Here is an 11,814-nt window from a genome sequence, read left to right on the forward strand (position 1 = left end):
TTAGCCCGAAACAAACCCAAAATAGGTTTAGTTGGGCTCAGATCGACTTGAAATTCCAGGCCATCAGGGTTGAAAAATATGTATCCAATTCAACCTTTGGCTAGGGGTGTCTAAGGTTCGGTTAGCCAAATTATGGGCATATTTTGCAAATCGAACTGGTGGTATTGTTTTTTCCGTTTCTCTAAACCGAAATTAAATTAGTACCATCGGTTAATCGGTCCGTCGGTTTTGGTTTTTTATATTTATAATATATATTATATAAATATATGTATAATATTATATTATAAATAATAGATGATATATAATATATTATAAATATTTTAAAAAATATATAATATATTTATAAATAGATTATTATATATATGATATAAGTATATTTATATATAATATATAGAAAATATGTGACATATATTAACAATATATATAAAATATACATATAAATATATATACCAGTCGATTCAGTTAATTGTTGATTTTTTTGTAGATTAACCAAAAATTGAACCAATCATTCGGTTTTTCAAAAATTCCAAATCAAAATCGAACCAATCAGTTCGGTTAACCGCATTTTACGATTTGGTTTGTCGGTTTTCATGAACATCCCTACCTTTGGCTTAGGTTAAAAATTTGAAGTACAACTTAGATTCGACCCGAGTTAGCATTTTACAATACTTTAGGTTTGGGCCTTCTGACCGGGTTCATTCAAATTTTAACAAAAGCGCAATTCAATCCTGTAGGTTGACGTAGACCCGACCAAACCCGGTCCAACTTGACCCTCCTTCCGAACCAACCAAAAACTTCTGCGGCCTAAGTGATTCTAAATATTATCCATCCACGTCAAGAATTGCAGCGTCTTATTGATTGTATTTAGCAAACCAAGACAAATCATGGAGCCGACCGGTTCCATCAGGGTGACATGGACACGGACAAAAGGGCAGAGACACGTGGCCGACAGGAAGATCAGGAGAAGCCAAACAGGCCCTTGTAGGAAGGAGAAAATAGGTACATAGTGGGGAGAAGAATGATGGAGACACAGAGACTAAGAGAGAGAGAGAGAGAGGGAGTAGGATCTTCATCTTGATCTTTCTACTCGCTTCTCAGCTTTAAGTAGCAACCACCCACGACCTACGACCCACGACCCACGACCCACGACCCACTTGAAGAATTTGATTGCTTTCGATTTCGATCACACAGCACACAGACAGCACCAAATGCAAATCAAATGAAAACCCTAATCCCTTCTCTTTTCTCTCTTTTTTTTTTTTAATTTTTTTTCATTTCAAATTCAATCAGCTTATTACGATGGTGTATGCGAAAGAAGGAATGATGATTAATTACATTACTATGTTGACTAAACCAACAAATCTACCTCATTTATTCATTCATCGTCTTTTTGGGGTCTCAGTCTCGCTTTTTCTTTAGCCACCTTATCGTGTACATTTCACCCGGTGAATACAACAGAAACCCGTGAACTCCTTCCTATTCTCTTTATTATAAGTAATAACCCTCTCTCTCTCTCTTTCTCTCTCTGTGTGTTTTGATTTGGTTAGCTTTCTGAATGTGGGGCTTTGGAGTTCGGAACTTGGGCGGTTTTCAGTAGTTGGAAATACAGTCGAGTTGCTTTCCAGAGGCGGCAGCTGAGAGAACGATTATCAGGTTCGTCTGAGATTCAGCAGAGAATTTCTTGACATCTTATGGTTTTCCTTTTCCGTTTTTCTTTTGTGCACATATGCTTTAGTTTGCTGATGCCATGAGAATTCTCTGCAATAAAAGCTTTTTATTATTAAAAAAAATCTGTTGCAATATCGCATCCCTGCTTCTGTTACCAGTTCGATCACCCAACAATCATATAGAATATTGGTGGTAATATTTGTTGTTTGATATATGTGGATTCGATCGGTTACATGAATTCTATTGCTCCAAAGAAACTTACGTGAAATATGTTTGTTCTTGTTTTCTGTTGGGTAAGAAAAAGAAATGAAAAGCATTAAAAAATGCTCACCAATTCACCAAAAAGTGACGATCGATCTGAGAAAACGCTTCGTTGACTGAACACCGGGAACCCTACCGTGTTCATCACCCATTGGCTTGAAACTGGAAATTAATACTACTTCACAATATCTCTTTGTTTTTCTCAAGGTATCAAAACTTTGGACCAATGAATGTTAGATGCCTATGGTTCTCATGGTTTTCTGTTTTCTCAGCGAGAGTCCATTCCAAAAGCCACAATGAATAATAAGGCAAAACAAAAGAAAAATTAAAGAAAGCGCTTTTTATAAAAGAAGTGATCTCAAAAATTTTGTAGAAAAGAAGATATGGATAACTTTTATCAAAGTACTCCCGAGTGTCATCTATCTATATATCTTTTTAAAAAAATCCAAATAAAACATGATTTTAATTTATATCGTAAGATTTCCAATTAAAAATCCAGTTGCATAGGAACAGAAACAATGGGATCGAATTAATTAAGCTGCAGCTTTTAGCTTTTAGGAGCTTTAATTTAATGGTTCTTCATCATCGTTTTTAATGCTGATGCATATGCGATAATTAAGCACGTATGTAGAAGGTGCTGAAGCGAAAGCTAAAGCAAATGGTCCTTCTGTTCGAGCAGGACCAACTCTGTCGAATCTCTGTAACATCTTGTGTTAGCTCAAGAATCACTATCTGTCCATGGCGTTGAAACCGGGAGACAATAGGATGAAGTGGGTCGAGAGTTACTTGACGTTTGGCCACTGGTACTGTGCCATGCACGTACCGTGGCTCCTTTAGCACCATTAAGCTAGGGTAAAGAGCACGTAACACCATTTGTGGTCTCAACGAATCGGTGGTGATAAAGGAAGGGAACTGCTGCTGCAGTCACATACTTTCCAAAAAGAAAATGACAGAGAGCTAGCACAGTATAACGTTTTGAATGCATGATATTTTCCGGGATATCACTCATTCTCTGTATGGAATATATGCATGAAAACGGAGTCCCGTTAGTTATAAACAGAAGAGACAAAACCTATTGTTTTTTCTGTTAAAGTTTATGAGTTAATAGTCAAGGTTGTGGGCTTTGATAGACTCCATTCAGAGCCAAAACTTGTCTCTTGATCTGGCCTTATTATGTACTACTACTCTATACCTCTGGCCCAATATTGATTCATCTGGTCCAATCTTTGGCATTCAGAAGATGCCTGGAGTTTTGATCAGTTCTTAATGGAAAATAGCTATTGGCTATCTGAAAAGGTTTAGACATAAATAATATAACTAGTGGCAAATGATCTTGATCTGGGTCTTACTTTTGGCCCACATCAAGATCAAAAGCTTCAACAGTTGGTATTCCTATCTCTACAGTTGGTCAAGATTGATCAGTTAGGTCTACCAAGCGAATGGTCCAAATTGATATGGATTATAAGCCACAAATAGATGGATGGCATGCATCATACGTGTGTGGAGCATCAGATGTTCCCAGAATTAATGCATTTTTCATAGTAATAGTATATGATCATGAGTAATGTACATGTTCCTCCAAGTGCTCATCTATTCATTTATTGTGAAGTTTCTTCTTTAAGCTCCCAGAAAGCTTTTTGGATAAGTACTCCTTTATTTCTACATTTGTGAATCCTAAAGATAACTTATGAAAACAATACAATAAAAAAATAAGCATGCAGAATTGCAGATCACTGGCGGGTCTGCCCTTATTGGGTCCAACTCTTCTCAGTTTCCACCACTAACAATTTGCTTTGCTTTTGCATGATAGAAAAAGCTAGCTGTTCAATATATAGCTCTACTTTTTATAGAAGGAGATCTGCTTGGGCTCAACTAAAGTCAGAACAGTGAGGCAGATCATGGGATCCTTGTTGGATGAATGGCATATAGTACAGTACTAATCCACATTCAAAAGAAATATAAAGTACTATTTCTCCATTTGCTTGTGTTAGTCAATAGGGTGTTCACTCAACTTATTAATGCTGCAGCCAAGGAGTACTAACAATTTTATATCTTTTCTGGACTTTCATTGTCCATTGCTGTTGTCTTCTTCTTCTTCTTGGTCTTCCATTAACATTGTTTTTGGTCTTTGATATATCCTTTTATTTGGGACATATAACCATGAGATATGAATTCATTCTAACAAGGTAGCTCTTTGATATAGCTTCTCTTCTTATGGGGTGTTCTAAGAAAACTCCTTTGTTCTCTTTCCCAATTATTGTTATTTAATAATAATTTCTTTTTCTTTTTTGATTTTCTTTTTTCCTTAGATGGAAAGTAGGAAGCCTCTCAGTTGTACTCTCCATGTATAGTTCTTTTGATTCGCCTCCTAATTAGCTAGGTGCATGCAACTATTACCAATTTGGTAGCATTACAGTGAGTGGAATTATTGTTCAGGTTTAGGTTATACTGATTTGGAAGATCTATCACAGACAAGGAGCACGGATCAGTTCTATTAACTAAAGTGGGCGGACTCAAGAGCATGTGATACGAGATTAGTTGGGAGAAACCATTAGTTAACCAAGACAAGAATGAAGTTTATGAAACTTGGGACCAGGCATGATACCTTCTACACAGAAGAGGCAAACAGGTATGGTGAACTCATAATTACACTACAAATAGGATCAAAATCTTCCTCTTGTAGAAAACTATGTATTAAGCAAGAAAATGGTGTTAATTAAAGAAAAATATTTCAACCATGCAGGTCTGTCTCTTCAGATGTGCCAAGCGACCTCACCATACAAATTAACAACATTAAGTATCTGCTTCATAAGGTAGTTTTTACTTAATTATTTCAGTCTTCCAAACAAGAACGTTCACAGATGATTGTTTTCCTTCACATATTCGGGATTTCCTATTCTTCCAAATAAATAGGGGTGGGCGCAAGTCGGGTGGGCTGGGCTGGGTTTATGGTCAATCCAGTCCATACTCTAAGATTGGCCCCAAAGCCCAAACACAGACCAAGCCTAGGGTCAAACCCAATCTTTTCGTTTCAAGCTTAGCATGTACTGTAATTTGATGCACTCAGGTTGGTATCGGGCCCGGCCAGGCTTAGGTTGGTCAATGAACCTATTCTGAAATTTGACATATATGTGTACATGTATATATGTATGCATATATGCAAATATGTATACATATACACATGTATATATGTAAATATATACGTATGAAAATGTATAATTAGGCTGGGCTCAGACAATCTGAGGGCTAGGCCCGGGCCCTTCCCGAGGACCGAAATTCCAAGTCCAACCCTTGTAGTATTGCAGGCTCGGTCAGTCTAGGCTCGAGCTGGACCTGCCCAAGTTGCACCCATACAATTAAACCAACACAAAGCAAGAGGCAATAGATTCCTCGGAGAATTGTATTTAAAACATTCTCATGATCGCTTCACACCTTTGTTAATGAAAATATGCAAGAGATGGTGTCCCAACCCAGCTGGATGAACCTAGATCTTCTGTTTGGTACGTTGAATTAATTGGAGTATTTAAAAAAGATATAATTGCATATGATCCAAAAGATATACCCTCTAAATCAGATTGTTATGAACATTGACGTGGATGAATAAAATCTCCTTTGTGTGGAAATAACTATACAATGCAGGAAGCTGGCAGAATGGAATATTTCATCCTGCAGCCTTACGTGGACTACATAGTTTGGACATAGATATGCTTATTTAATGTGAAAGTAACTAGACCCATCAAAAGTTTAAAACAAAGCAGCCAGTGAAAGGTATGATCAAAGCAAAGCCCACACAAGAACCAAACGGAAGAAATTGGATGATAATAGATAAATCATATTCATCCTATTGCAAACATGAATTCATAGCAAAAGAATTGTCATATCACCAAGAGATAATACAGCAAGATACCAAAAGCCTAGTGAAAGCATATGAAGCAACAAATAAACACCCAATTCAAATTAACCTGATCCAATGCTAAATCCTGAGATCTAGGTTTTTTTTTGTTTTTTTTTTCTTAGGCTCAGTTTGGAAAGAGTGCAAAATCTTGTATTTGGTATTATTTTGTCTGTATTTATATTGTACTCTTCCCAAACTAAGCCTTAATGTCAATCTCACACCACTGTTAAAACAAAAATTATATATCCTGAAAAATTAAATAAAATATATCATAATTAACTTAAAAATTGAAAGATTGTAAAGAGTAGCAATGGAGTTATTTATGAATACCTGAAGACACAAACTCTAAGGCTGTGTTTGGTTTGAAGGAAAAAGTAGGGAAAGGAAAGGAAAGGCAGGGAAACCTTTACAAACTATGGGTTTCCCTACCTTTCCTTTTCTTTCCCCACCTTTTACTTCAAACCAAACATAGGCTAAAAGCTCTTTACTCTACAAAGAAATGGAGAAAAATAACCATATCAGGTTTCACATTTTTTTTTCAGCTTCCATACTAATCATCTTTCCAATTCAAAGTTAGATGTTTCTTAATTCTGGCATTCTTAACTGTAGTTCCCACTCCTTCCAAAATGTGGCCTCTTACAAGGACTCTGTTCTGATACTGACAACCCTAGCGAAATATCAGTAGTAGAGCTTCATTTAATTCCTGGAGGAGAAGAAGCTTTTGAGCTGTGTGCTAAGTTCTGCTATGGTATTGCTATTAGTCTCAGTGCTCGAAACATTGTACCTGCATTATGTGCTGCAAAGTTCCTTAGGATGAATGAATCTGTTGAGAAGGGAAATTTTGTCATGAAGCTTGAAACCTTCTTCAACTCATGCATCCTTGAAGGTTGGAAGGATTCAATTGTGACACTACAAACCACAGCACAGCTATCAGAGTGGTCTGAAAATCTTGGAATCATCAGGCGGTGCATTGACTCAATTGTTGAGAAGATTCTCACACATCCATCCAAGGTTAGTGAGAAACTAAGTTGTAAATTGACTTGAATTGCATCTGATCATAAAGGGTAAGAGAAGAAAAAAGTTAGACATTCTCTTTCCTCCAATCTAAGATGAATTATTTTTATTCTTTTCTTAACTACAGCATATCTCTGTAGGTTACATGGTCCTTCACTTACACCAGGCCAGGATACACAGAAAAGCGCCACCATTCTGTCCCAAAGGATTGGTGGACAGAGGACATATCTAATCTCAAAATAGACCTTTTTCAATGTATAATTGCAGCAATAAAATCAACAAATATGCTCCCACCACAGCTCATTGGAGAAGCATTGCATGTATATGCATGCAGATGGCTACCAGTAACAACAGAGAATACAGTATCTCAGACTGAAGAAGCCAAGGAGAAACATCAGAAGCTGCTTGAGAGCATTGTAAGTATGATACCAACTGATAAGGGATCAGTCTCAATTGGGTTCCTGTTGAAGCTACTGAGCGAGGCAAATTTTCTTGGTGTATCCTCTTCGACAAATGCCCAGCTCATAAGGAGAGCAGGTAGGCAACTAGAGGAAGCAACTGTTAGGGACTTGCTCTTCCCCTCATACTCATCTACAGATCGGCATTTCTATGATATCGACTTAGTAGGGGCAGTTCTAGAAAGTTTCTTGATACAATGGAGAAGAAAAGGCTCTCCAGAAGACAGTGAGTCTGTAAAAGTGATAAGGAAGGTAGCACAGGTTATTGATTCATATCTCCAAGTTGTTGCAAGGGACGTCAATATGCCAGCTTTGAAGGTAGTCATTCTTGCAGAATCCTTGCCAGAAATTGCCCGGCCACAGCACGATGAGATTTACAAGGCAATCAACATTTATCTCAAGGTACGTAAAGCATTTAGAATTGAAAATAGTTGTGCTCAACATACACTTGGAACAATGCAATCAACATTTATCCATGAAATCTTAAGTCCAAAGGCCACCAAATGGATTAGACATGTGGATCACAGTCACCACACAGACCTGGGCCCTAAACTTTTTGGTTTTTTATGCTTTTGATAGTAACCCACGTTTCATAATGGTAACCATCTGATTATGGATCCAGATGGCTAGACAGTTTAGCTTGATAAACATGTGTATTAATTTTAGCTAGAGGTTTATTCTACAATCTCAAAGAACGGTTCAATCTAAAAGGATTAAGCTTTCATCTGGTGAAGTCACTGAATAGGATTTTTAATTAATACTTATAACGGGGGCAGCAATCGAATTAGACCACTTGTAAATCAAACCGATTGAAAAAACCAACCGAAATTGAACCAAAAAATATAATATTGGTTTCGGTTAACCAATATAGAAAACCGGTAGTTAATCGAACCAACCGGTATATATATATTTCTATATATTTATGTATATTATATATTTTTTATATATATTTATAATATGATATATTATATATTATTTATTATTTAAAATATAATATTTTATATATATTATATACATTTTTTAATATATATTGTAAAAATTAAAAAATTGAAAAACTGATTACCGAACCGTAAGCACCCCTAATCACTTGGTCAAACATGCACTAATACCATCTCAAAGAACCCCTCAACCTAAAAGTTTAACCTGTTAAATGAGGTCTCTGAATAGGGTTTTTATTCTCTAACACACCCAATGTGGACAAGCACAGGCCCACTTATAACTTGTGTTGAAATTTAATTAATTATAATGGGCAAGGAGGATCAAATGCTAGACCACTTGATCAAACAGATTCATACCATCTCAAAAACCCTTCAACCTAAAAGCTTAACTTTTAGGTAAATTTTTTTACTCCAACATACGACAAACATCTTTTTCTTTGTGAAAGCTCTGAGCAGGATATGCAAGAAGATTCGGTGATATTTAAGCACTTTGTTTGCCTTTATTGATGCCAGGAGCACCCAGATTTAAGCAAAGCAGAGAAGAAGCACCTCTGTCGAATTCTGGACTGCAGAAAATTATCTCCTCAGGTATGCGCACATGCGGTAAGGAATGAGCGGCTGCCATTGAGAACGGTAGTGCAAGTGCTGTTCTTCGAACAGGAGAGAGGTGTCAGGCCAACCACTCACCAACCCCCACAAGACGAGGTCATCCCTGGAGATGGACACCAGATGCCAATTCACAGAGACAAGAATTACAGCAAGTCAAAAGTATCTGATCAAACAAATCATCCTAAAACGATGAGACTAGATGAAAAGCTGGCGGTGGAGTTGGAAAAGATGGTGGTTGCCAGGAGAGAGGTGAGGGAAGCGGATACTAAGAAGGGGCAAGAGATAAGAGAGGAAGCAAAGTCTGGAAGCAAGATGGAAGCTAAGAAAATGGAGAGGAAGAGCAAATCAAAAGTAAGAGAAACGTCGTCCTAGCTATCTCTGCACTTCTTTTTTGCTCCTTGTAAATCTATCCAAAAGTGCGCCATTTCACCACAGATCTTGTGAACCTTTAATTATGCCCGCTTTTCATTTCTTTCTGTTCATTTGCTTAACTAATGGCTCATCCAATCCATAGAAAGCTGAAGTGCAGAAACAATTCATACACTGGTCTTCAATGCTTAATAAGTTTGGTTACTATAACTATATCTAATATGTTTAGTTGATTATTATTTGGCTTTTATATAGTTATTGTTGGGATCTGCTCACAACAAAATCTGTCCCAACATGTTTCCAGCATGATTCGTCTCACCATGGGACTGGGACCCACTATGTTTTCCATGTGTGGACGTAGATCATGTTGGAACGTGTTGGAATAGTTTTCTTTTGTGGACAGATTAGGGTCCATAAATTATAGCTAACTCCCCTTTAGCAAAATACTTGTCTCCTACCACATTGGAGGACATGCATCCTACCATAGCTATTTTACACAGGTTTAGGGATTACGATTCAGGGGCTTAGGATTTTATGGTTTAATGATTTAGACTTTAGATTTTAGGGTTTAAGATTTAGGTCTTGTTTATGCCTCAGATAAATGACTTATCTGAGTGTTTCTTAGGAAACATTTATCCAAATAAGATCACTTACGTACCAGTGTTCTTTTATTCCCCAAGGTGTACAATGACCAATATATCCAAAAAAGTGACATTATTGAAGGGACAATATTGTCCTATCACGTATTAGCGATTTTTGACATGTATGGGTAAGCAATTTACCCAATGTCTGAGGAGATTATTACTTTTCCAGATAAATAAATCACTTGAGAATAATTCTTTTTTTTGGGACCCACTAATACTCAAAAATGAACATGGATTTATTTATTTTCTGTGGAATCTACCAAATTACCTACCTCTACTTCCCAGAAAACAAATGAGGCCTTAGACTTAGGGTTTAGGGTTTAAGGGTTTAGACTATGAAGTTTAGATTTTAGGGTTTAGTATTTAAGAATTTAAGGTTAAGATCTAAAAATCAAGAGGTGCTAGGATGCGTGTCCAACATAATTGAGGGTGTTTGGAACCATGGGCATTTATTCAATAAATGCTGCCACATAGGCACTACTTCAGCAGTTCCCCTTTCATGCTCTTCCGTCTGCACCGAGAGTAGCAAAAAGTCACTTCGGTTTCTGTGCACGCCTACTTTTTGGGGAAATTATTTTTTAAAACTTTCTCAAACGGTTAGGTGATTTTTCATTGTTATGCTGATGTAGTGCCTAGTGGCGCCTAATTATCATAAACTATTATAATTATTACCCTTTTTGATTTTGCAAACAAATAAAGTACAAATATTAAATGAAAAAATATAAATGGAACCAAAGACATACAATGTTTTACTCCCGGATGTTTTCTTGGTAAGAAAAAGAGGATATTGGCTTGCACATGCGTGGATATTGGTCGTTGTGGTTCAGATGGACCACACCCCATGCTCTTTTCCAAATAAATGTCAGTTTATAAGGGCTTTCACGCAGCGACTTCTGGCATTGCATGAACCAGGAGAACCGGAAAGCCAACATGTTTTGTTCGTTGAAAATCTGAAAAATCAAAGAAAAACTTGAAAGAGCCATAAAATCCACTGAAACTACAAATAGATGGCTTATCGGAAGTGGCTCTATTAATACAGCTCAACCACTGTAGAAGCACTCTCAAACAGGCTCTAATTGTGAAATTCACATAATGATATATTTTTTAAATAAGTTTTATGGTCACTTATCTATAAACTCTTACCCTTCTCTTATGTGGATATAAGTTATCTTTCCACTTGGAGGCAAAGAAGCTAAAATTAATGAGACAAAAATATATATATATCCATCAAACAGGTTTTAAAAACAAAATGATACAAGGGCGAAAATGAGAAGAGCAACTGTAATAAGTCTGGTGGAAATGAGAAATAAAGATTCATGCAATTTCATCACTAGAAATTTTAGAAGCAACTTTAAAGATGTTTTGGGCTTGTGGAAATATTATAGAGAGATCTTAATGAGCTCTTATAACAAGTAGGTCTGCAAATATCCATTCGTCTGAATTCAAACCAATCCAACCTTTATTAACGCAACCCAAATTTGATCCACTAATTGCCTATGAATCAACTCCAATCAAATCCAATATAATATGATGAAATCATATTTAAAAGCATATATGTTTGTATTTACATAAAATTATTACGTAGCTTTTAGTAAATTAAATTGGTGCCAATGTTTGTTCATTTGCTAAATAGTCGTAGATTCAAATCTCATACAGTTTTTTGTCAAATCATTTTATTTTGTTCATCGTATCAATAATACATTAATATATTATATATATTCTGATTATTTTTTATTGATTTAGTAACGGTATGTATTCAATATCTTAATCTGATCTGCATCTGATCTAAATCTGATTGATAACATTTGATCCAGAGCCGAATATTCTGAACCAAACCAACTCAATGTTATCTAGGTCTGCATTATGGGCCGTGATTATAATAGGGCTGGGACTGGATTTGCTTGTTCCAAATCCATTCTCATTCTTTTTGTAGAATGCATGCATGGATACCAGTCTCT

The 11,814-nt window shown here is 36.4% G+C and overlaps 1 protein-coding gene across 5 annotated transcripts; it reads left to right on the plus strand.

The window, feature by feature from the left end:
* Window positions 1-1,101: 1,101 nt before the first annotated feature.
* On the plus strand, window positions 1,102-9,425 carry LOC104588686 (BTB/POZ domain-containing protein At5g47800-like). Of its 5 annotated transcripts, none has more exons than XM_010246715.3 (7): window positions 1,102-1,445; window positions 1,548-1,653; window positions 4,366-4,558; window positions 4,673-4,742; window positions 6,434-6,835; window positions 6,979-7,698; window positions 8,748-9,425. In XM_010246715.3, exons 3-7 carry the CDS (start codon window positions 4,500-4,502, stop codon window positions 9,213-9,215), a joined length of 1,719 nt encoding a protein of 572 aa, XP_010245017.1. In that variant the 5' UTR covers window positions 1,102-1,445; window positions 1,548-1,653; window positions 4,366-4,499; the 3' UTR covers window positions 9,216-9,425. The 5 variants fall into 5 exon arrangements, with proteins under 5 accessions (XP_010245017.1, XP_088753965.1, XP_088753929.1 ...); XM_088897839.1 differs by having other exon boundaries at window positions 4,401-4,558; XM_088897803.1 differs by having other exon boundaries at window positions 1,102-1,653.
* Window positions 9,426-11,814: the final 2,389 nt, after the last annotated feature.

Source organism: Nelumbo nucifera, chromosome 1, assembly GCF_055504915.1.
Source record: "Nelumbo nucifera cultivar China Antique chromosome 1, China Antique-T2T, whole genome shotgun sequence".
NCBI lineage: Eukaryota > Viridiplantae > Streptophyta > Magnoliopsida > Proteales > Nelumbonaceae > Nelumbo > Nelumbo nucifera.

Coding starts and splice junctions, on each gene's coding strand:
- LOC104588686 (XM_088897803.1), top strand. CDS start 4,500: ATGAAGTTTATGAAACTTGGGACCAGGCATGATACCTTCTACACAGAA. Junction 4,743..6,433: donor TTAAGTATCTGCTTCATAAG/GTAGTTTTTACT, acceptor TCTTAACTGTAG/TTCCCACTCCTTCCAAAATG. Junction 6,836..6,978: donor TTCTCACACATCCATCCAAG/GTTAGTGAGAAA, acceptor ATATCTCTGTAG/GTTACATGGTCCTTCACTTA.